Below are 25441 nucleotides of genomic sequence, written 5' to 3' on the forward strand. Positions count from 1 at the left end.
AAAATGAAGGAAAAAGCCCTGTATCTACCCAACACAAAAGCCACTCCACACCCCAGATAAATGCTAAGTGATGACAGACTGCAGGGTGCAGCCACTGCTCGTAACAGAGATCACCTGGCACAAATTCATGTACACTGGCTTTTTAGGCAGCGACGGTCGAGTACAAAAGTAAGACACCATTTTAATGTGCGTTCTAAAGTATTTCCAAATGTAAAGTAAATTTAGGAGATGAAAATGAGCTCTCTTATTACCCCAAATCTAAGAGTATCCCCTTCTTTTGTCACACGATCATGGATCATAAAGAGAAACCTACTTGTATGAATAAGGAGTATCTTCAACATATATGGAAAGAATATGTTCTGTTAACACAGGGATTCAATTTTCTAACATACTCAACTTTAATGACTACATATATATTCCAGCCTTGCAATATAATCAAAAAGACCAATATAAAAAGTCTATTTGCCTGACTTCATTTTTGTTCTGACAAATTTGTCAAATGTTATCTTCTCCAAACAGAACTACCCTAAGAAAATAAAAGTAGTCCAATAAATTCTCATCCCACTGTCCAGTTAGAGAGAGAAACTAAGCACAGAAAGTAAAGATAAAATATCCTCATTAGCATCGATGCCTAACTTTCTATACGCCCACCCTGATCTTTGGTCACATGGATCATTTAGCTTTGAAGATCTGGTGCATTTTATATATGTAAATGCCACACTTCAAGTTCTTAAGACCCACTTAGCTTTTGTAGTCTAATGCAAGCTATACAATTACAAGCTAGTGTTGCCATCAAAACATGCATAAGGAACTTGGTCAATTCACACACCATGAGTGAAGGTCTGAGAATGATTCCAAGGACAAGTGCCATTTGTGAACACCGTTCTTTGTGATAACAAACCCTGAAAAATGAAGGGCAAAATGAAATCTCATTAAGAAGCCCAGGAGGTTAAATTGTCTAATGGGTGTCATTCTCTTTTTAATATTACCACCACTAATATGCTTAGCAGGGATACAACCAAATAGTTTACTGTTTCTAAGCATCTTCTGGGTGCAAGCAGTGAAAAGTTAAAAAATACAGTCTTGTTAAGGGATTGTCTGTAATAACTGAATTATTCCATACCTGCAAAAATAAAGTTTGTTTTTAAGCTCTACTGAGAAAACATCTGAGTCTCCTGGCAAGCTGTAAGTCTCCACTCAACCCTATGTTGGGAACACATTTCCTGGAGCGGTTCCTCTGAGGGCAGTCCTCCCCGGCATTTTCCCACACGACACACACAGCATCAGTGTTATTCTGATTCCCTAAAAAGATGAGCCGGCAAGATGCCTCTGTCATGTTGCCCCCACCAAGACAGCAAATCGAAGACATGGGCTAGGACAGCTTTCCTGCCCATTACGGTTCCTAAATCAGCTGTCGCCCATCTACTTTCCACCCCAGAGAATGACACAGAAATATTTTAGTTGTCGCCTTTATGTGGTATTGTCCTCTACATCAATGAATTTTTGAAACAGATTCCAGTTTGGGAATAATGCTGAGTTTCTCTGTTTTTCTAATCTGGCCAGTGACCCAATGATGGGATATTCCAGACAACAGCTCGGTGGACACACGTTTCCAGAAATGCTCAAATGGTAACAGCTATGAAAGGTTGTGGGAGAAGCAGCTAATTTCCTTCAAGGTAGAAGCTAGAACACGAGTAATAGCTGGGAAGTAGTGAGATAAGGCTGAGTTTAGGAAGTATTTTGTCCCTAGACAAGCACAAGACACAGCCACTTAAAGAAAATGAGGGATCATGTTCTAGTTTCTTCATCATTGCTTAGACTCTGGTCAGAGAAAAACGGACCCCAGCACTGCCTGTACACTGTGAACTCATTCCATAAAGATAACAAATGCTTATCCTAAGCCAGGAAACACGCTAATGTGAATTTTAAATAAATTCAACTTAAGCCCTATCATATTATTAGCCCTGTTTAATAGTTCAAGGACCCAAGGTCACAAAGCCACTAAGTGTGCTTACAATAAAGCATTAGTTAAAATATCTTAAGTGTACCACACACTTTAGGCTTTAAAACCACTGGGTAGGTTTTAATTATGATAGTTTCAGCAAGGACGACCATAGCCAAAGATGACTCATGCAGAGTATTTAAGGGATCTGGAATGAAGATTTGTGTCTGCGGCAAGTCGAGAACTACCCAGTTACCCTGAGACTTAAAGGCACAGCATGCAAGATACAAGTTTTAGCCTTCTGTTTAACAGCCAGAATTTTTACATCTGCAAAAAATTTATGTTTCTAGAGCAGAATAAAAAAATACAGTGGGGTAAATTAATTGTATATGGGGAGGGACTAAGGAGAAATACTGTCATTAGAGTTGATGAGCCCTCCAATTATAGTATATGCTAACTTAGGGAAGTAAGTGGGGCTGGCTAATCATTCCAATCTGCACGAAATGTACATGACAAATCAGAATGAGGGTACTCTACTTTGATGAAAGGGTTGGACTCTTGCTCCAAGCTCTACTCATGACAGCAGTCAGCTACTGATCTCAGTACCCCTCAGTGAGCTGAGCCACAAGTCCCCAGCAACGAGATGTGCCAGACTTCCTGGCACTAGAGGACAGTGTTTCCTGGGGGTGACCCGCATCATTTAGAGTGCTGGTTAGCAACTGAAAGCACAGTCAAAAACCATCTTGTTTTTTGGAGGAAAAATAATGAAGTGTTTCATGTATGAGGCAAGAGAGTGTGTCACAGAACAATGGAAAAAGCTCTCTCTCTGGGCCACATTCTGTTGGTACTGGGCAGCTGTTGCTGCAGGAGCAGGCCCTTCACCAGGCCACGGGAGGAGGGGGTGCAGAGCTGAAACACCTCACGGGCTGTCTTTGGTTATCAAGTTCTAGTTTTCTGGGTTCAAAGCCACTATAAACTATTTTGTTATAATAATTTTCATTCTATACCAGCAAAACCACTAACCCAAAGCCAAATCAAGACCAAACCAAACCAAACTAAGATCCAAACAAAAACAGGAACTGCTATTTCAGTCAAGTTCTGTGAGGCTGTACCTGTTATCTTGGGGAATAAGTCATTATTAGGCACCTTTAGTCCAACAGGCCAGACTGGTATTTTAAGTACTAATCATATGAAAATGAGGACGAAGTTAACAGAATTATCCATTATGCCTTAACTCCACCATGGAAATTAAGAAAATGAGGCCTCTAGTAAGTCAAGAATGGAGACAGAACATCCCATTAATACAGGGCAGCTACTCCTGTCCTCAACTCTTTTAAGATGAGTTATATATCAGGGGACGCTGAAGAAACACCAGAAATACCAGGAGGGGTTATACCCTTTGCTTCAGCCTCCTGAATACATGATCTTTCAGCAAAGAATGTAATGTACCATACTCTCTTTGATGAGAATTTAAATCTTTATATCAAGATCCCACACTGCAACTACTCATGAAAAAGAAATCTATTTTTAAAATAAAACAAAAAAAGTGGGGTTTCCCGAAGAAACCTTTCTGTGGCAAACATCTGGATCCAATTCAAATATGTTTTCGAGCATCTTTAATTTGCAAACGCTCTGTGCCTGTGGATGCCCGACGTCTCTACTAACTTTTATAGTCATGGATCCTGAATCTGCATACAGCTCCAGTAATCATTTTTGGCTGTAATCCTTTTGGCATTTACTTAACTGACTAAAAATGTATCTCAGTCTCTCTCTGTCCTTCAAGAGCTTGACATTTTTAAAGAGCTCAGGAAACTAGTACTGGATAAAATGTGGATAATTGTACTGTGGTAATATAAGAAAATATCTTTGAGACATAAGAGCATTATATGTGTAACTTACTTTCGGATGTTTCAGAAAAATCCTTAAGGACAGAGATAAAGACAGGGAGCAAGATGGATAAAACAAGTGTTAAGATAACATTTGGAGGCTCCAGGTCAAGAATATGTGATTATGTCTTTGTACTGTTTTTGCAACTATCTTAAAAAACAGTTATTTTTAACTAGAAAATAGTTATAAATAGTTAAAATATTTTTATTTATAAATAAAAAACAGTTATTTTTAACCGGAAATTATCTCAAAATAGAAAGTTTTAAAAAATGTTTGTCAGGTTTAGGCCTAAGAATACAATGAATTTAATGTGTAAAGGAGATTTTTATGTAGTAAAAGGAGGAAGATCCCCAAACTGAACTCTGTGTCACCTTTTTTGTAAATGATGAGCCATTCATTCAGAGGAACAGGCAGGCAAATGCTGTAAGGTAATGGCATAGGGTCTTAAAGTGGGGGAAAAAAAAAAAGAGAGAGAGAGAGAGGAAAAATGTTTAAAATATAATATATTTAATTTAAAAAAGTAGTATACTCACTGTCCAACCCAGGATGGCTGATTGTCATTAATGAGATGGATTTTGTCAATGGAGAAGAAATGGCTGATGTACAGTAATTAAATCCCTGTTGTTTAGATCTGTGACATGTCTGTGAAGGAAAAAAAGTAAACAGGTTCTGAGTACCTGCCCTCATATTTCTAGATAAGCACCAAATTTTACATTCTGACTCAGCCTAGGGAAATAAGGCAGTACACAAGAGGAATAAGAGCACAGGCTTTGTAGTCAGAAGTCTCCCCTGCCACAAAACAGCTGCTCAACTTCGGAGAAGCTACCTAGCTTTTCTGAGCCTTAGTGTTCTTATCGGCAAAATGGGGACAGTTAGAGTATCCATCCTTTACAGTTGTCTCATAACCCTCATAATACCTAATGACGTTTCAAACTTCGTAAGTGCTTAATAAAACATCTACTGAATGCATAATCAGATAAAAATAATTTCACTGGAAATACCAAAACTACATATAGTTCTTGCTCTTTGAAAATCTAAATATCACTTACAGATATAGTAGGATACCAGTAATATTCTTATTTTAAAGAGTTGGAAACAGAGATACAAATAGAACGTATTTTAAGATCACAAGCAGAGTTGCCTGTGCATCTGGACAGAAGCCTAAATCATTTTCACTTCCTCTTCTAAGATTACACTGCTTCTACATGAACATGAGGGTGACTGGAATTTGACAACTGAACTCCCTCAGTAAATTCACAGCCACTTCAAGGCCATGTAATCCAACCCACTGCAGAAGTTCCTGCAACAAAACCCATGACAGTCAACTAGTGTTTATTAGTATGCTTCCAGTGATGATGGGATCCCTCTCCTTTTGCTTTGAGAGAGGCCATTCTAATTGGCAACTAACTTTAATTACCATAAATCTCTTCCCTTCATAGTAGGCTGAAATCTGTGCATGTCGAAAGGGAAGCAATGAAAATCCGTTACCAGGGTGAACTCAATTGCGCCAAAGACTTCTGATTATTTAGAGTTTGTTCCATGGGTAACCATGGAGTCTGAGGCAAACAGCTGCTATGTTTTGAATACAACTGTGAGGTCTGAAAAATGACATCAGTGAAAGGCAGAGATCTTCAACAGGAAGTTGGCTGCAGGCAACTTGTGCACATCAGTGATACCAGCAGCTCAAATATCCACTCTGAGGTTACACACAAGATGGAAAACTATGGGTGGGCAGAACCCCTGGGAGACTAAGCACACAAGGTGCTATGCTGTCAACAACTTCAGCTAGGCAGACTCAATCAGAAAGGCCATTAGAAAGACATCACTTACTATAAAACAGGGTCACAGATAAAATTCCTAGGAATGTCAGTTCAGGAAAGGTTATTACATAAACAATATGAAGAAAATTAAAGTGTTCTCATTTCCTCATTAAAAGTCATCTACTTCAAAGACATGGAAAAAAACAGTGAGACTAACAGTCTGGAATTCTGAGTTTGATACTGTTCAGCTAATAGCCAGTTACGAGGCTTAGGCAAGTCACTTAAATGGGCTTGAAGTTCTCACACACCAAAGCTTGAGTGGAATAGGAAGGGATGTACTGGCTCTAAGTCTATGATTCTGTTCACAAGCACACAATTTTTGGTATTTTATGTGGTCCTACAAATGACTTCCAAAGGACTCTATACAGGTAAAATGCAACTTTTTCACTTGTCAGCCTTTCCACTTGTCAGAGATGCTCTCGGTAGTCACCAAATTACAGTTTCCTATTTTTTTCCTCCCTCTTCCTGTTACCATTAGGCTAAATAAATCTAAACCATTTACTTCAATGAATATATTCTCTGTATTCTTGTTATTTTTCTTAACTTTTTCTATAAGGTATCAGGCCAAGCAGCCACGGGTGGGGGCCAAAAGGAGGTAAAATTCCTTTAGGCCTTCAATTGCATTTTCCTTAGGCCTAAATTCTCTTAGGCCTTCACATGAGCATAAGCGATACATTCATTACCAAGGTAATCCTCTAGTGACAAATTTATATTTGGTCATATCATTGCTATGTAGCAGGATGTAATAAAAAATTAAATTTCTACACAAAACCTTAGTCACTGATTCAAAGAACAGGTTAAGGTTTTTGTTTGTTTAATTTGAGATGTTTCCTTACATTTCTATCTAAAATGCCAGTCACCTATTCAGAGACAGGTGTTTAACTTTTTTGTTTGTTTAATTAGACATGTTTCATTTGACTGTGTATCCCAGAATCCTCCCAGAAGTTAATCCAAAGTCTCCTCGGCCGAAGAGGAGGAAAAAGGACTCAGTGGGGTAGGATGCTAGAAAAGCATACGATTCAAATTCTCAACTCAAAAACTCCCTGATGGTAAGTGATAAAGAGAAGATGAGAACTAAGAAAAAGTCACTTGGTCTGGTGGAAAAGCAAGCCCAGGACCCTTCAAGACAGGAATTTCAAGAGCGTGATAGTGGTGGACATTAGGTGGGGAGAAAGAGAAGGCAGGGAGTGCAGACGCTGTCTCAAGTAGCTTGGCAGTGATAGGAAGCAGAGAGAATACTTAGTTGTTGCCTAGACAATGCGATGAGACAAAGAATTTTTCTTCCCCAGGAAGGAGAAACTTAGGATATGTTTTTGAGAATTGGGAAATTTAACAATGGTAAGTAATACACTTCAAGACTCATTTTACTACTGGCGTGGTAAAAGAAGTCCTCAGACAAGAAGAAAAACTCAATTTAATATCCTGGATACTCTCCTAATTTCAAAATGTTTGCTTTGCTGGAATATTTAAATCTATGCAGATTAATGGCATTCTCTAATTAGTATTAAGTGCTAAAAAACTGCTGTGTGCTACACTGAGAATATTATATAGTGGGTAAGTAATCATAGCTCCTAGCCTTATATTAACATAAATCTTGCCTTCTTTGTTCCTAATATGAGGACCTATTAGGGAAATAAAATTAATTTTTTCCAAATTAGCAACATATACCCATTTCAGCCTTACCTGCTGATCAAACATCCTATGTTCTCTCTGGCCTGATTCCAGATCCTCTTCTGAAAGTGACACCAACGAATCACCCCTTTCCTCGCCACTAAAAGGGTGTCTGAGCTCTTTGGTGTTCGAAGAGTTTACTTCCAGAGATGAGGATGGCTTGTTTCCAATACCAGCTCCTCCTGTCAAGCCTTCTAGACTGAAACTGAACACAGAACCAAGAGTTAATTCATTCTATTTCTGAGTTTCAGAAAGGAAGGAGGATACAAAATCCCTTTAGCTGTATCTCCCTTGCTCATAACTATTTCTATGTCACCCAGCAAAACCATCTGCAAGGGCATGGCCATGAGCGCCACCTACCATTCTCCACAAATACCCTGGTATGCTGAGAAACACACTGCACTGAAGATTTTTTTTTTAAAACCTCATTCAACTTATTCAAATGCTGAACCACTTAAGGTCATTTTCTCAGATATTTTTCAATATACCATATGGACAGGCCACATTAGCTTACTGATCTTTTATTCATGTGTGTTTTTTTCCCCTTGATCTGATGTGATCAATCTTTGCCAGAATCTGAACTCTGCAAATGCCAAAGAATGAAATGGCACAGAGAGAATATGAGCATAAGTAACTTCCAGAAGGCAAAGAGGGAGACCTAGACTTGCCCTTGCATCCATCAAGTGGACCTTTATAACTTTACATTCAACTATAGTCTAGTTGACCTTTATAACTTCACAGGTATGCATCCACCCCCAGAAATCCCACATTACGTAGGAGCATTAATATCTGTGCACACCTGCCCGGACAACAACTGCTTTGACAGGTTTCCTGAGAATTGTTAGCTGCAGACAGGCACATGTGACATCTTAAAGGGCAAAAGCTGAAAAGCTACTGCATCTAAAAGAGGTTTAATCCCCGCCCCCGCCCCCCTGCTTGCTTAATACTGACAAAGGGGAAAAAAGCAAACTTAAGTTTTGGTATCTAAAATGGGATCCCTGGAATAGACTATGTGGTTTGCGGAATGAAAAGCATTTTTTTCGTAAGCAGGAGGCTATAGAGAGAGGTTGGCCATCTATCATCCTTGGGGTTGCTAGTCAGAATAATTCACATCCGGTTACAACTGGATCTCAGAATACAGCTGTAGCGGACCATGTCCTCAGTTACAAGCATCTGGAATTGTATTTGAAGGTATACTGAAGCTATTTAGTTATCTCTGCTCAAAGTTAATTGCTACAAAAAATTTATGTATGCCAGTCTAGAAGGGTTTCTATTCGCTCTTTTTCCCCATGAATTACTTACTATGAACTGAAACCGTATGCCTCTATTTTCTTGAGTGAGTAAATTAAACAATGGACTTTGTTTTTCTTATTTCAATATGACAATAGAAATCATGACTAACTACACATAAATGTCTCTGTAAAACTCATTTTCAATAGCAGGGATAAGAAGACAGACTAAGTGAAGAAATTTAGTTTTCTATTATGAATTATTTGTAAAGCCTGGGAAAGGCAGATCTATGCTTACCACAAAAGTTAAACCTGAAAATGTTTTAGTAATTAAATCTGGCTGCTTAGTTGAGAGAAGAATATGCAGTGATGAGGAATCTGTGAGCTTGGAATCTAAACAGATTGGTTGGTGGTCTTTTGTCACTTTGTTATACAGCAACAACTAACACAACATTGCGAAGCAATTGTATTCCAATAAAGATGTTAAAAAAAATAAAGAGATTGGTGGATTTGGAAGTGTAAAAAGATGAGTGCCTCTTATTAGCTGCCTTATTTCTGTTATTTTTTTCCTCAGGATGTAGGAATTCCTAGGATCTGGGAATTAGGACAGATCAAAACAAACAGAAAAGTGATTTATCATACCACGGAGACAAGTCTGTGCAGACAACACCAAATCTATAGCCACTTGAGCCAAAAAGGATGCATCAGCGTATATACCATCTAACTCCTAGGCTGTACCCCTTCAACTGGATCAGTGGTGCCCACAGCAGAGGCAGCAGAACACTGCGCTCACAGCCAAAGCAGGCTGCCATATGCATTCTAGCCACACAGAAGCCAGCTCCAAGCCAAAAGCTCAAGTGCCGTATTTTATGATTCCCCCTTTGGTGGCTGGACACACAACAATACCATACCTTCTGTAATTAAAGTCGGCACTCAGAGCAGCAGAGTACTGCACACCAGAAGGACACCAGCTCATACTGGGGATGACATCAAAGGAAGAAACAGAAATGGAAGAAGAGGAAACAGGGGTGGGATTATTGGGTTTAAAAAGAAAGGGCATGGTTAGAGACAAACGGATTTATCTGATTATCAAAAAATTAGGAATGTAACATTGATTTAGAACTTAGAAAATGCCTGGAACAAAAAACATGGAAACTTAAAATTGTTCTACTGATGTCTATCTACATAATGTGTTGGAAATGACTACGTGAATTCTTTACAGGATAACAAGTCCAATCTTGGAAAACCAAGAATTCCTTCCAGAGAACACTGAACAGAGAATCCACCCTACGTGTGGCTTCTTCTTTGTTCCAACCTCCACCACTGGGGACAATCTCTCTATACATCCCACCACTCCTACAACTCCCTTACCACAGTATCTCCAATCCTTAACTAAAAGGAACGATGACAAACTGCACTAGGGTAGGCTCACTGAGTCATCAGTTTTTTTCATGTTTCCATTAAGGATCCATCTAAGCCAGACAGTTCATATATCTTTCATAATGATATCCAATCAACACTTAGATTCACCTTCAAACCCTATTCACTAGGCTTGTAAGCTAAAGATAAAGCATATAACAATGATCCTATTTCCTTGTATTTTAATGATAATGAAGGGATTTCTTTCCTTAAAAAAGAAAAGGAATTTTATAGTACTGAGTGAGCAATGTGTCTCTTAATTTTAGGTTTGTATCCACTTTCCCACAAGATTTTAAAAAATCCACTTGATCATCTATTTCCTTGACTATCTCAGCACTGATATTTATTCTCAAGCAGCAAGAACAGAAAATCTGGGGTTGGAAATGCTAAGTAAACATAACCAGCCAAAAAATAACCAATTCAAAATATGAGATACTCTGTGAAAGGAGCTGCATCCATAGGAGAGGATTTCTGATTAACAAAAGCTATCATTTAAAAAAATAACACTGCTACTACCTTGGCCTTAAGGTCCTCAGTGACATGCTTTGGTTTTAAGAAGGGGGATAACAGTAAAACCAATCAGCTTCCTGAAGCTTCAAATGGGAAGACCTACAGACACCAAAAAAAACCCACCTTGTCTTGAATACAGCTGATAACTCTGTTTTGTTGACAAGTGGGAGGTTTTTGACAGACGAAAAAAGACAAGGAAAATGGTGGGAGAATAAATATGAGCTACCTCTATGGATCCTCTAAAAGTAAATCTTTAAAATAATATCATTAAAAATAATTTAAATGGTAAAACATTTTAAATCAGATTAAATTAATAGTACAAAGCTCACAAATGCAAAAGCAGATAGTGGAAATACACACCTGAGACATGTCTCTACTAGTCTGCTAAGCAAGACCAGACTGACTTATAATTTACTTGTGTGAGGGAAGCAAGACTTGATATAGTTTGCAGACACACATGAGATTCAGAAGTCCATTCTTTGAAAATTAATTTTATATCTCTAAACTGTTAATAAAAGGTATATTATGCCTAAATAGCCAATTTATTAAAAACAGAATGGAGAAAAAATCAGTAACTGAATATATTTTGCCGATTTATCATTCATGAAAAATAAAATATTGTCTTTCTTCCTATAGATTTAAACTTCCCTTTACTCTCAGAAAATGACAATGATGTGAGAGACTGGGATGAAATTTAGGATGAAGAGAATGAAGAACAACAGGGAGACAGAAACCATGTCTGAAAAGCTTTTCTAAGGATTCAGGAAGGAAGCTGCAGATGGTCCTACAGTAGCAGAAAATTCCTTTCACAACTAAGAGTACTTTTGAGAGCATCATAATTTCCTCAATTCCTCAACTGGGGGGAGGTAACAATTCATGGTTCTTTAGCTTTGAGATTTAGTAGCTCCAGATTTAAAAAACAAGAACAAAAACAAGTATCCCGCTCCCCCCACCTTTTAATACTTGTTGGAACGTTTCAATTTTAGTAGCTAAGGCTTAATACAAAATTTAAAATTATAACCCATGTTCTTCCTACAGAAATATGACTAGGGATGAAACCGTCACTGGACCTGCTGTGATGGCCGTATCTACATGCTAACCTGGACTGTATCCAGCAACCTGTCATCTTCCAGTGTCATCCAGTGCATGATTTTAATAAGTCCATACTGGAGAGTTTAAAAGAAAGTCAGACAAATATATCTCTAAAGGTTTTAGATACTTCTACTGAAAAAGGCATTTAACAACTTGTTCCCCTGGAGAAAAACTTAACCAGGTTCATGATTACCTAAGATTCATGAGAACATGTGTATTTGAGTTCAACTCTGTGCCTAAAATCTGGAATTAAAGGAAACACCCACTTGGAAAAGATGAAGTGGGAAAGGAAGACTGTTATTTGCCTGCTTCCCAACAAACAGCTTCAGCTAATAGTTAAAAATACCTTTTTACAAGTATCTCCTAATATGAGACACTAACAGTAATCAAACCATCGTTTTTAGACTTCTAAATTTTTTTCCAAACAAGGGAAGAAAAAGTCACAAATGACTTCTGTACGGTAAATATAAAACAAAACTCAGCATTTGAACAATTTAAAGCAAATCGGCACTTTCTGGCTAGAAATGACTTTTCAGCTTATAAATCACTATAATTTTTAGCTTCAAAATTTTATGTGACAAAAAATAATTAAGGAATTGAAAGACTGAGAGGGCCCCTGAGAAATCAGCTGATGCCTCTTACTTGCTTTAAGGAATGACCACATCAGCAGTGGAATGGAGAGCGCCAGGTGGCCTAGGAAGACAGGCTTTCATCACATTATTAAAGAACATGTTGAAAATATTTTAGGGCCTGTACATGAGCACACTCATGTTTCTGGTTCTTTCCCTTTTTTTGGAAAGAAAGAAAAAGTACTCCCCAGGGTCCATTACATAGGCACAACAGACACTTCTTTGAATTCTCCTGGATAAAGTTGGGGAGACCCTATTATCAAAATGATCTGAACACCAAAAAGCACAAGATGGAAAAAATATGTTTTAAATTGTTTTTCAAAAAATAAAAGTAGAACAGGAGAAAACTTCAAATTCGAGAAACCATTTCATATGGAATGGACATTAGCAATTAATAAGTACCTGTATTTTATTTGTCTGAAGCAGACATGACATTACTTAAAAATAGACTGTTTAATCATAGATGAAGCAGAATGAGATGCCTGTTAGTATAAGCTCAAAGGCAAACAGTTAGTCCATCAAGTTAGTGACATCAAGTTAGTGAACTCTGTACCTTCTCCTATGAATGGGAGGTCTCCTGACAACATCCCCAAGAACTCGCATTGAACTGAAAATGAATGGTGGAAGAGGTCAGTGTCGAGTTGAAATAAAGTGGATACAAATGCATGAAACATACAGACATCACACTGGGAAGAGACACAATGGCCAAAGAGAAATAGTTCAGGGAGTAAGGGAATGAAAGAATGTGGAATCAGGAAAACATCATGACCAAAAAGGCCTGATAATTTCTGAGAAGGGCTACTTTGCTCTCTCCTTGCTCCAAGGAGTTAATCAGGTGACCAAGAAGGAGGTTTATTAAATTATAAAAGTAAAAGGATTTTTAAAAAAGGCCATTCAAAATTTTAAAAGGGTTTTCTTAAGACTCTACAATTCAGGTTACACTATATGTAGATAACACTATAAGAATTAGTCAAACTAATTGAAGTGAGCCCTAACTCTCATTCCATTATCTCCAGAGGTACTGGCACAGTGGTGCTAAGCAATCCTTAATGATAAACTCAAACAGGAGGTTCCATGGGATCACATAGGTTGAAAATATAAACAATTTAGGTGATATGGTTCTAATCTTAGCTCAGTCCTAAAATCATGTAATCTTGGGCAAAATCATTTAATCTGAGCTTCAATTTCCTTATTGGAGCTACATGACCCATGAAGTCACATCTAGCTTGGAAATCAAAGTCATGGCAAAGGGATCCATAGTGGTTTATAAAGGAAAACAGATTATATATAAAATAAATCCTCATTTCTCAATGTTGCTGTCATCTAAGACAAGTATATCCTGTCAAGAAGCTTCTCTTGCTTCAGGAAGGTAATTCTGGCTGTAGGGATCATTCCCCCAACCTTATTTTTTCTTGTGGTGTGAATGCTTAAAAAAAAAAAAAAAAGTACAGCTTGAATAAAGCTGGGAAGGAAAGCTTTTAGGAACTGCTTTTTACATAATCTAGGATTTCAAATATATATAAAAACTGCCCATCAGATAAAGCAACCGCTTATTTTTAAGCTTAGCATTCTGAACTCCACCCCAGAATAATATGGAGTTCTAGAAAGAGCGCCTGACCAGGAAACTGGAAACCTGGATCCCACTGACCTTGGGTAAATGATATAAACTACCTGCAGAGTCTCATCTGCAAAAATGGGGTTAATCCCACCTGACTCATGAAGAGGTTGCAACATTACACGAGACAATGTGTTATTAAAAGAATCTGAAAAGGGTAGCAAGTCAGGAAGGTGTAAGATATGATGAAGGCAGGGACTTTGTTCACCTCTGGGTCTCCAGAACGTAGAAATGCCTGACGTGCAGGCGGTGCTTAATATATGGTGGCAGAATAAAAGAATAAATGAGCAAGTGAATTTGGTCAGATTACATGTACTTACAGCTATGAGCCAAAATATTAGGAGTGCAAGGAATTTTTAAAAAGCAAACAAACCAATAATTGCTGCTGGTGAACCGTTCTATCAATTGTTTTACACTGTCAGCCTCCTCCCTTGGCTGCCTGTCCTCATTAAGAAAGTAGCTTTGGAGCAGGCACACCTTTACACATACAGTAGGCATCATGGCACTTGTTCTTTACACTTAAAGCCATCTGCTTAAATTCATCTAGGCAGCCAATGGTCAGAAGCCAATCCAACTTTTCTTAGAGCCTGCTTCCAAACTGAAGGTATGAGACTGGGTGGCACTTACAAGAGAGCCCCAAGACTGAGTGATACATGGAAAAACAGTAACAATTGAATGATTATTATGATCTCTTAAGGATTAAACACTGGTAATTTAGACTTCATCAAAACTCTCTGCACTAGAAACAGATGGCAATTTCTATGAAGCACCGTGAAGACTTAGATGCGTTGAGACTTTAAGAATTCATGTTTATTTCTTAATTCAAAACTGACATGAAACTATTCCCCCCCCACAATTTTCTAATCTCTGAATTTCATGAACAAATCTGGCCTGAACAAATGCTACCATTTATTAAACACCCACGTGACTGACATATTTCACTTGTAATCTTTATTATTACAAATATTCAGAAAGGCAGGTGTTTTACAGATGAGAAAGTTAAAGCTCAGAAGGGTCAAGTAACTTGCCAAGGTTATCCACATAGAAAGTTATAGAGCTAGAGTTTAAACACAGATTTTCCTGATTCCAAAGCCTATATTCTTTCTTCTATACCATGGTGTCTCCTAAAATCTTTTACTAATAATACCACCAAATCAAAAGCAAGCAGACACTGAGAGACTAGACAAACAGCCTGCCATCTCACCTCCGGTGGTTCATTTCTGCGTCACTGGCTGCGTTCTTCCCAGGACCCCAGCTGTGCCTCCGGAAAGGGGACAGAGAGCGCATAGAGCTCCTCAGGACAGAGCAGTTCGCAGGCACTTCAGTGATGCTGTCCATCTCCTCCTCTTCCATCTCACCTGAGCCAGCAGGCTCACTCTCACTCTCTCGACCCTCAGCTCCCACCCCATGGTTGTAGAAACCATCAAGACATTGCTGGTCTCTGGACCTGTTCAAATTTGCAATCTGGGGGAGGGACACATCACTGCCATGAGAAGAATGTCGATCCAAGGACGCTGTGTCATCGGTGGAGGAACTGGATCCAGTGATATCACAGGCCAACTGTTCTTCCTCAGGCTGTAATGGAGAGAAAGCACGTATGGTTGGAAATGGCAGGACCAAGCAGACAGCTCTCTGTTATTCCCCAGTGAGCCAATGCCTTTACAGTGGGTAGGACAGGCAAGATCACCGTTGGCTTCAAACAGATTTCTTTCTTAAAGCATGATCACAGATGGATTCAAACAGCCTCCAGTAAAGGTAGGGTCGAGGTCTATGCTCTTTTTACCCTTTTACTAGAGGTGCTAGATGGGAAGTACATCATTTTCCCTTTTTTACAGAGGAACAGATCTAATTCAAGTCAGTTTTTTTCAGTCAATACCATCAACTGAAATGAAGGGAAACTATGTCTCTGGGGTTTCTGCTTATGAAAACTCTAAATTCATACCATATAAAGTTTAGGTTTTCTTTGTTTTGTTTTTTTTTACAAGCCTTAACTAAAAACAAGGTAGTGTGCTTGGCTACAACAGTGATATACTGAAGTTTACATTCCAAAAGCAAGTCTAATTGTTTTCAGTAGCATTTTGAAAAATGCAGAATAGCTTATTATCCCACCTAAAGTCTGCCACAAATGCCCAAATTCTGGCCACAAACACCTAAATGCAAGAAATCTATCCCCTTTTTTCCTTTAACTGAGTACTGGCTGAGTTTTATCGAGCCAAACTGTACATAAAATAATCAGTCCTGGCAATGCAGCCTTTGATAAAGTGATGATGCTCTTTCCCTGGCCAACTTCTAGAGCCTAACAGGAATTGTGCCATTTTGATCCCAGTGGCCTGACATTCTCCACGTGCTGAAAGACACCAGAACACATAATTTGATGGGTGAGGGAAAGGTAAGCATCATGGCATTCAAAAAATAAATGTATCCAAAAGATAAGTAAAGTGTCTAAAAAGATACACGCTCACATTCTGAGTTACAGATGTTGGCACTGTACTGTCTTAATACCCTTATTTTGCATTCTTATGGGATAGGGAGCAAGGAATAGAGAAAGATATTCTGTGATTTTTTTTTTTTCCCCCTTCACAGTATTTCCCTAATCAGTCAGTCTACTCAGTTTTAATTAGGAGTAAAGAAACTTACAGCTCTTCAAGAAAGATTTTAAAAATTATGGAAACTAATGAGTCCTGTTAGCTTTGAAACAGAAAACAACTCCCATACTAATGGGAGTGCCACTTTAAAGGCTTAACATAACACTTCAAAAGCACTGTACCTTCTGAAAGCATTCTTTATACTGCTGGGGCTGGATCTCACCAGCTCATATGAGCTTTTTTTTCCACCCTGTAGAATCCTGTTTCCTACGTTAATTGCTCTTTAAACGATGAGTGAGGGAAAGATGCGAGGCGACCACTGGACAGTCAGAAATCTGAGGCCCAGACTGTCTCATGGGCTCCCCCACCCCTCCAAGTACAAGAGAAGCAAGATTTGAATGGAGCTTGATTTCAACTTTTAAACTGCCCTGTTCTGTTATCTTAAAAAAAAGAAAACCAACCCTGTAAGGATAAGATCACCTTAAAAAACAAACAAAAAAACCCACCCTGTAAGGATAAGATCTCAAAGTCAATATCAGAAAAGTCCTCAGTGTTCCCTTCACTGGGCCACACTGTAAAATAAAACTATATGCTTTACCAAGCAGATTCTAAAACAGGGCAGGTCTTGTTTTAAAATAAAATTATCGATGACTCCTTTTAAGTTAGCGAGCATTGACCTGGGCATCCTAAAGTTTCTATTCCTGGGGCCACTCTCCACAGAAAGGGAGACTATAAATGGTCATGAATACCAACTTCAGAAGACACTTTTAGGATGTCTTAGCTTTTTCACTTTACTGTGTTGAATAGTGTCCTCCTCAAGTTCACATCCTTTTCGGAATGTGACCTTATTTGGTTGAGTCTTTGCAAATGTTATTCGTTAAGATGAGGTCATACTACACTAGGGTAGTTCCTGAATCCAAAAGTAGTAGTGTCCTTATAAGAAGAGACAGCAGCCCCTCTGATACACTGCTTTTAGGACCTCCTGCCTCCAAAACTATGAAAGAATAAATTTATATTGTTTCAAGCCACCAAATTTGTGGTAATTGGTTACAGCGGTCCTGGGAAACTAAAGCTGCCTAAATGTCTAATTCTCAAAACAATACCAAGGGACAAGCAGAATGGGCATCAAAAAAGCAAAATGTGTGATGAGCCTGTTTTAAAACACACAAGCAAGGCTTTAAAAGATATGAAAGCTTTTGAGCTGAAGTTTCCATTTATCACACATTCTTCGTACAAGTTAGCTCTTCCCAGTGTGAAAATGACTTGCAGATGGTAGAATAGGTTTCTCTGTAAAAATGAGAAATCTGCCTAGCATACAGCCTCAACATAGCCTTGTTCCTTGTGTGTGCTATGGCATTTCTTGGTGTGTGCTTTTAACTCTTGAGTTTTTAAAAAACAAAAAACACAAGATAAAAGACCTGGGAGTTTTTTCATAGTAACACGTGATTTCTTTAGTTTTGCATTCCTGATCCTGATTTAAGAATCAGGTTCACACAGTACAATATTCTTACATTCAAGTATTTTTGTGAGCTAGCAGTTATTATCTGAAAAGGGAAAAATAGGACAAATTCAGAAATTAGGACTGAACTCATTTATTAAGTACTGAGGCAAATGGTTTTAACTTTAGACTGAATCTAAAGAAGGCTCTAAACTACTTTTTTCCAAGTTTTTCTTAGCATTCTCAAAAGAATTTCCCAACTTCATCACATCTTTACACTACCTTTGCAGACTAGAAAGTAGTCAGTGGTGTAATGAGAAATCAAACCCAGAGTATGGTCGTAGCCTTTCTACAGCTAGGTATGTGTCTATGGATAAGTCACGTGATGATCTTTAGATCTAAAGGTTAGAAATTAATATAAGGTCTGTTGAAAAGTATTGTCCATTTAAATCATGGATAACAGAGGAAAGAAGGAAAGCAGGTTTTTAAAACTTTTGAACTGTTTTTGCAATGTTCCCTTTCCAGTCCCTGAATTTGTTAGTGCTACAGTTTCTAGAGATGTCTGCCAAATAACAGATGTGAGAACTACTACTTCCACCATTTTCCTCCCTCCTCAAAAAAGTACCAGATTTTGGGGGATGCTGTTTTTTCATTTACATTTATTAGAAACGGAAAAAAATTATGGCTTCTGACACAGACAGAATGTTCCATGCCTAATAGTTGAAGATCCTCTTAAGAGTTTTTGAGTTGTCAGTCTTTCTTCAGAGAGGTCTTTTCTCTTAAAATGTCTGCTAATTAGACGACTTTCAAGACTTAGGAAATTATTCCTGATTGTCTGGAGGAATGGTGCCATGGGATCAATTAAACTAACACATTTTTTAAAACTTAGATTTGAATCCATGTAAATCAGAGGCACTAGTTAAACTGATCCCATGCTGCCATTCCTCCAGACAATCAGGAATAATATCCCAAGTCCTATCATGCCAGCCCAGCTGGTGTCTTCCAGTGGTGGACATGTCTTCTGCATCACCACCTCTGCCTTTTGTAGGAAGCCTTCTCCTCAGCCATCCACGTAGGACTCTCTGCCTCCTTTATATGTATTCACATATTCAATCACTTATTCATTCATTCTATTATATATATACATATATATATATATATATATGTAATATACATATATATATAATATAAATATATATTTATATGAATACTTACGCATTTATATAAGAATGAAATATATGTATATATATTTTTTCATTCTTATAAACAAACGGCCAAAACAATTGTGATGAGTATTAAGACTGGGTTAGGGCAGAGAAGTAGAAGAGATGTTAAAAGGTGGAAACAGGAGAGAAGGGGTGATTGGGAGTCACGTATGTATGCGAGAAGGCAAGCATACTAGGGAAACTAAGACCAAGTCTACCTGAGACTGACACACAAATCGTTCCTCTCTTGAGTTTTCATAATTGGTTCCCTCCTGCATATAGGAGGACGGGAACACACACAAAAAACTATCATCTCTACCATCAGCTTCTCTCTCCTTGGGGTTTATAAAATTTTGAAAATCTGCAAATGGTTAACAGGCTAGAAAAACCCAATAGGCCTCAGAGAGAATGCCCTCTGAGCACTACAAAGGTATGAGAGTGGCTGGTCTTTCCAACACTAGCCTTATAAACAGACCGTTCTGGCTTTCAGGGGCAGGGGCTGAGTCCAACAGAGTGACCCAAGGATACTTGGGTTTTGCTTAATTTAAGGCCGAATAAACTAGAGAGAATGAAATTACAAAATAATTACATAAATAAAAGTTAATGTAAAAGTCCAAAACAAATGATGATTTTTATATAAAGCTTGAGAGAATCTATTACTTAAATAGATGTGCAGTATAACTATTACATAAATTTGAATAATAATTATTTACTGGGTACTCACCATGCGTGGGGCTCTACACTAAGTGATTTCGATGTATGATTTCTTTTAATCCTCACAACTATTTGCTTTAGTAGCTATTCTTATTCCCATTTTATAGATGAGAAAACTGAAGCTCAGTGAGGTTATATAATAAACTCAAGTTTCTAATTTAACTGATCTGGAGTAAGGGCCAGACTTTTTTTCTTTGTCTTTGTTTTTTTCCCTTCTTCTTCTTCTTCTTTAAGCTCTCCAGGTGATTCTAGGTACAGCTAGGATTCAATCCTATTGCTAAAAACTACAGAGCTGTTACTGCAGCTGGGGGCAGACAAATCAATAACAAGATAGGACACAGGTAGCAATACTATAAAAATGTGATAAGTTACACTTCATCAAAAATTAAAAAATTCAGTTCATCAAGACAGCATTATCAAAGTGAACAGGTAGCCAGAGAGTGGAAGAAAATATTTTCAAAATGTAAATCTAACAAAGGACTGGTATCCAGGATACATATATAGAATTTCTACTTCTCAACAACAAAAAGACAAACGATCTAATTTTTTTAATGGGCAAAAGAGATGAACAGACATTCCATAAAGGAAGATACACACAAGTGGCCAATAAACACATGAAAATGTGTTTAACATAATCATTAGGTGTCAAGGAAAAGCAAATCAGAAACACAGTGAGCTACCACTACATGCACACCAGAAATGCTACAGTCAAAGCAAAACAAAACAATTATACATGTTGCTAAGGGCGCGGTGCCACTATAATTCTCATTCTTGCTGTTGAGAATAAAAAATGGTACAACCACTTTGGAAAAGGGTCTGGCAATTTCTTATAAAACTAAACCTACACTTACGATATGATCCAGAAATTCCACTCCTGGGTATTCATCTAAGAGGAATGATAATATTTATATTTCATTTATATGAAGTTCTGAAATAGGAAAAATTAACCTGTGGTAGAAAAAAATCAGAACAGTTGCTGCCTCTAGTGGGTTAGAGAGGAGACAGACTGGGAAGGGGCATGAGAAAACTTTCCAAAGTGCCCATATCCTTATGGGCATTTAGGTTACAAAGATGGGTGAATGCATTAATCAAAGGTCACTGAGGTAGAGCTGTTATGGAAAACAGTATGGAGGTTCCTCAAAAAATTAAAGGCAGGACTAACTGCCATATATGATCCAGCAATCCCACATCTGGGTATATATCCAAAGGAAATAAAGTCACTGTCTTGAAGAGATATGTGCACTCCCATGTTCAAAGCAACATTATTGACAGTAGCCAACCTATGGAAATATCCTAAGTATCCAACGACAGATGAATGGATATAGAATTATTCAGCCTTGAAAAAGAAGGAAATCCTGCCACTTGCGATAACATGGATGCATCTTGAGGGCATCATGCTAAGTGAAATAAGTCAGACACAGAAAGACAAATACTGCACGATCTCACTTAAATGTGAAATCTAAAAATGTCAAACTCATAGCAACAGGGAGTATAATGGTGGTTACCAGGGGCTGGAGGGGTGGGGAAAATGGGAAGATGTTAGTCAAAGGGAACATACTTTCAGTTATGAGATGAGTAAGTTCTGGAGACCTAATATACACTATGGTCACTATAGCTAATAATAAGGTACTGTATCCTTGAAATCTGCCAAGAAAGTAAATCTCAAGTGTTTTCTCCAGACACATAAAAAGTAACTACATGAGGTGACAGATATGTTAGTTAGCCTGATTGTGGTAATCACTTCACAATGTATGTATGTAATATGTATGTAAGTATCATACATATGTGTGTTTATTTATATATATATATATATAAACAACATGTCATACACCTCAAATATATATGATTTTTATTTGTCGATTATAACTCAATAAAGTTGGGAGGGAAGTCATTGAATGGTACTCTTGAGACTGCATACTTCATTGTATGTAAATTTTATAAAAAAACAAAAAACAACAACCCTATAAACAAATACTGAATTCTAAGTATTTAGGGGTGAAGTGTATTGATATCTGTAAGTTATTTTGAAGTGCATCAAAGAAATTAGATGAACTGGTAGGTGGAAGAATGAGAGACAGATGCATAACTATGTAACAAAGCAAATATAATAAAAAGTTAATTGCAGAATTTAGGTGGTGGATGTTCACTGCACAATTCTTCTAACTTTTCTGTTTCAGAATTTTTAAAATAAAATGTTGGGGGAAAAAATGCCTGACTAGCTTTCTTAACCAGTGTTACACCATATAGGTAAGATATAGATATGTATATAGAGAGGTGTAAACATTATATACACTTATATACACAGAAATATAGAAATAGCTATGCAGTTTATATCTTATTACTACACCTGAAGGAATCATGCTTAATATTGCCAAAATACTAGCCCTTTAATTTTCATTCACTTACTCGTCAAATACTTATAAATTATTATCTATTATATTATACACAGGACACTCTGCCATGTGCCTTGAAAATAAAAGCTCATATTTTAAAATCCTAATGTATGCCAATCACTTAATCCATTTATGTAAAATACTTTATTTAAGTATCTGACAGCAAGCATCAGCCCTGCTTCACAGTTCTGAAATTACAATAATTTCAATACTTATTCATAAGTGATTATAGTTTTTCTAATCTGGATTCTGTAAACATATTTACTTTTATCTCTAAAAGTTTAAAATAAAAGGTAAATTTCTGGCTTGGTGTTTAGGTACTTGTGAGCAAACTACAGCAATATAAAATAAAGGATTTTCCTTTAAGGGTTAGCATCTTAGGGGAGTTACTTTGATTTTCTTAATCAATTGTGGATATGTCTTATAACTTGGAGGAAAAAACAAGGTGTAAGGGCTTTACTTTATCTCTGGGAAAAGAGGCAGCAACTATCAGTATTTTCTGTGGCTTTCAATTATCCTTTTGGATAACAGAGTGGCCCAGATCGTGTATTTTATGATCACACTTTTCTTTCTTAGCTAGTGCCAGAAAGCATCCTAGGATTTCTTCTCACGTTAAAAACAAAATTTAAATTTTATGCTGTTGATCTATGGAAAAAAAGAACTTAGAAATGAGCAAATATCCATAAGAATAAACATGAAGCTCACAACACTCACCAAAGAGTCATACTTGCCAGGAGGCAGGCATACTGAGTGGAAACATAAGATTAAGTGGAAAGTTCTGACAAACATCGCAGGCTAATGTTAAAGAGACCTCTGTTAAGGCCAGAGTCACACAAGTGGCTGCAGGAAGTGACCTAATGCACCACTCATGGTTCGCAGAAAGGATGTTGCAATGCCTTGCCTACAGATTATTTTTTAGAGAAGAGAGAGTGGGAGGGCTGGAGCCTGAGAAGAAACTCTGGGACAGTCTGATGTTTCACAGTACATGTTGTGTGGATGACCACAGAGGAAGGCTTTTAAGGAAGTAGCTGATGGCCTGTCTGCCACTGCCATGCTTCTATATAAAGCACTGGTTATTAAAGCAGGTGTCTGGAGGTTGAGAGCAAAATAACAGAAAATGAACAGATTTCAGAGTTAGGGCTATGTACAAATCTCAATTTTGTTACTTACCAGCTGAGTAATTTTGAGTAAACCTCTTTACCAATCAGAGCCTCTATTTCCTCAGTAGTATAATGAAGATAAAACCACCCACCTTGCAGGGTTGCTGGGAGCATAAAATGTGATCACATACTTTAAAAATTCTGTTCAGTGCCTAGTATAAAGTAAGCATCTTGTACACACGAGTCTGTCTGTCTCCTTTTCCCTTCACATGTAAACCCTGGGTTTTATGAATGCTAGAGAAAACATTATTGCAAAACCTCTCTGTCACTAACAACAGTGGTAGAGCGGAGACACTACGAGGAAGGACCCTCCAAATCTCACCCCAGGCCATCAGACATTCTTCTGTCAGCATGAAGAGGTGAAAGTGCATCCGCCATTTCTCGACTTCCTGAGACACCCCAGTACGAAATGTTGGTCAAAGTTTATTCAGGGATATGCTTCAACCTTTAAAAATTGTATCTGTCCAGTCATCCTGAAAAAACTGCCAAATCTAGCACTGGCCACTTGTATGAACAATCTCCTAAGTGCTTTTGGCAGTTCGAATAATTAGGTAAAATGTAGTAAATTCTAATTCTCCTTAGCTAGGAAAATCATTCCATTTAGTAACCAGAAATAACTATCATTCTGCAGAGATGGTAACGCCCAGGGCAAGCTGTCACGCACCTAGGAGGTTCAAGCAATTATTTCTTAATGGAGACGTTGCAATTTGTTAAAAATTTCTTACTAAGAAAATTTTCACACATATATAAATGTTTAACAAATCCTCATGTATCCATGACCCAGCTTCAGTGATTACTGATGACTGTTTTAAAGCTGGAACTTAGAGATATTATCTAATTTATTTATCTCGGATAAAAGCAATACATTTTTAAAGACATGCACCTTCGGAATGGTATTCCCCCTTGGGGGGAGGTGGACACTTTAGGAGTCCTTACAATGAAAACCTCAGAATCACAGTGGAAATTACCTAAATTCTGTTGGTTAAAAAAAAAAAAAAGATCATATTGGTGTCCCTCTCCCTAAATAACTTCGGAGAAGGACAGATCCTCCCAGTTGTGTGGACTTTTCACTTTACAGAATCCCTTCTATGAGTAACAATGCCATGAGTCTTTCCAAGGCCCTCTGGAAGACAATGACCACAAGGAAAAGGAACGAGGAAAAGGGCGAGGGGAGGCCAAGCAGGCATACGAGAGCCACTGAGCAAAAATGAAGGGAAAGTGAAAGTAAATGCACAGAGGCTTAAATACATTCCAGACCAGAGTCCCAGAACGGTAAGCCTTCTTCTAGTGTAACTTTTAAACCCAGCATCATCACGCTGCCTTGGAGAACCTAAGCAGCCACTAACCCCAACTGCTCTCATCACTTCTCCAAAGTCATCGTGAACCCTCACAAAGGCGTCTGCACAGCTGCCATGTTTCTGCCCCCTCAACCACTCTCTATTATAAAGACAAGCACTTGTGGCATATAACTGAGTACCATTTGCTGATCCTGCTGTGGGAAAGGCCTCTATTCTTCTTAGGAGACAAAACCAACCTTGCTGCAACCAGATACAAACATAAGCAAAAGAATGCAACAACCCCCCCGCCCCCCGCCACCAACACACACACACACACACACTCTCTCAGAGCTTCAAATTATATGAAAACACGAGGTGATTCATGTGGATGGGCTTGGCTTTTCACTAGTGAGAAAGCTTGGATTCCTGAGCAGAGCTCTAGAAACTTCCAATTAAGCAGGCTCCATGAGGACAGGTGACATCACCAAGCTCAACAGTGAGCTTCAGGCCTAAACACATTAATCAGAAGGCTCTGTGGTTAGTTTATACACATGACGTCATACAGTCTGAGCTGTGGTTCCTTCCTGCCCCCTTAGAAGTATTCACTGTCATCTGATTTAATTCACAATAAAGGAACTTCCATTTCTTTAGGCTTCAATGTGAGCTTCAAAACCTGTACGTAACCAGCCATGATTCTACAGAAAATAAAGTGGCCAAGGCCTCTTTCTAAGGCCTGGCAACCTGGAGCTTCATTCTCTGAAAGGGGGCATTTACACTTCTCTAAGACCTGAAGAGAAGCCCTGTAAGGCTAGTAGGAGTCACATCTTACTAGCAGGAGTCACACACTGAGTCCAA

At 38.1% G+C, this 25441-nt stretch overlaps 1 protein-coding gene across 6 annotated transcripts in view; it reads right to left on the bottom strand.

Annotated features, from left to right (window-relative positions):
- Positions 1-25441, bottom strand: part of LOC112404727 (A-kinase anchor protein 13-like) — a 300167-nt gene that overhangs the window by 33060 nt on the left and 241666 nt on the right. For 4 of the 6 annotated variants that reach the window (XM_024752827.1, XM_024752828.1, XM_024752832.1 and 1 more), the window contains 5 exons: positions 15019-15389; positions 12753-12806; positions 9461-9526; positions 7333-7525; positions 4363-4471 (listed from right to left, as the gene is read on the bottom strand). In XM_024752827.1, the coding sequence (XP_024608595.1) occupies positions 4363-4471; positions 7333-7525; positions 9461-9526; positions 12753-12806; positions 15019-15389 (793 nt within the window). The remainder of the gene's footprint in view (positions 1-4362; positions 4472-7332; positions 7526-9460; positions 9527-12752; positions 12807-15018; positions 15390-25441) is intronic. The other 2 variants (XM_024752829.1, XM_024752831.1) reach the window with 2 other exon arrangements.

The sequence above is a fragment of the Neophocaena asiaeorientalis genome, unplaced genomic scaffold, assembly GCF_003031525.2.
Source record: "Neophocaena asiaeorientalis asiaeorientalis breed wild unplaced genomic scaffold, Neophocaena_asiaeorientalis_V1.1 scaffold109, whole genome shotgun sequence".
Lineage (NCBI taxonomy): Eukaryota > Metazoa > Chordata > Mammalia > Artiodactyla > Phocoenidae > Neophocaena > Neophocaena asiaeorientalis.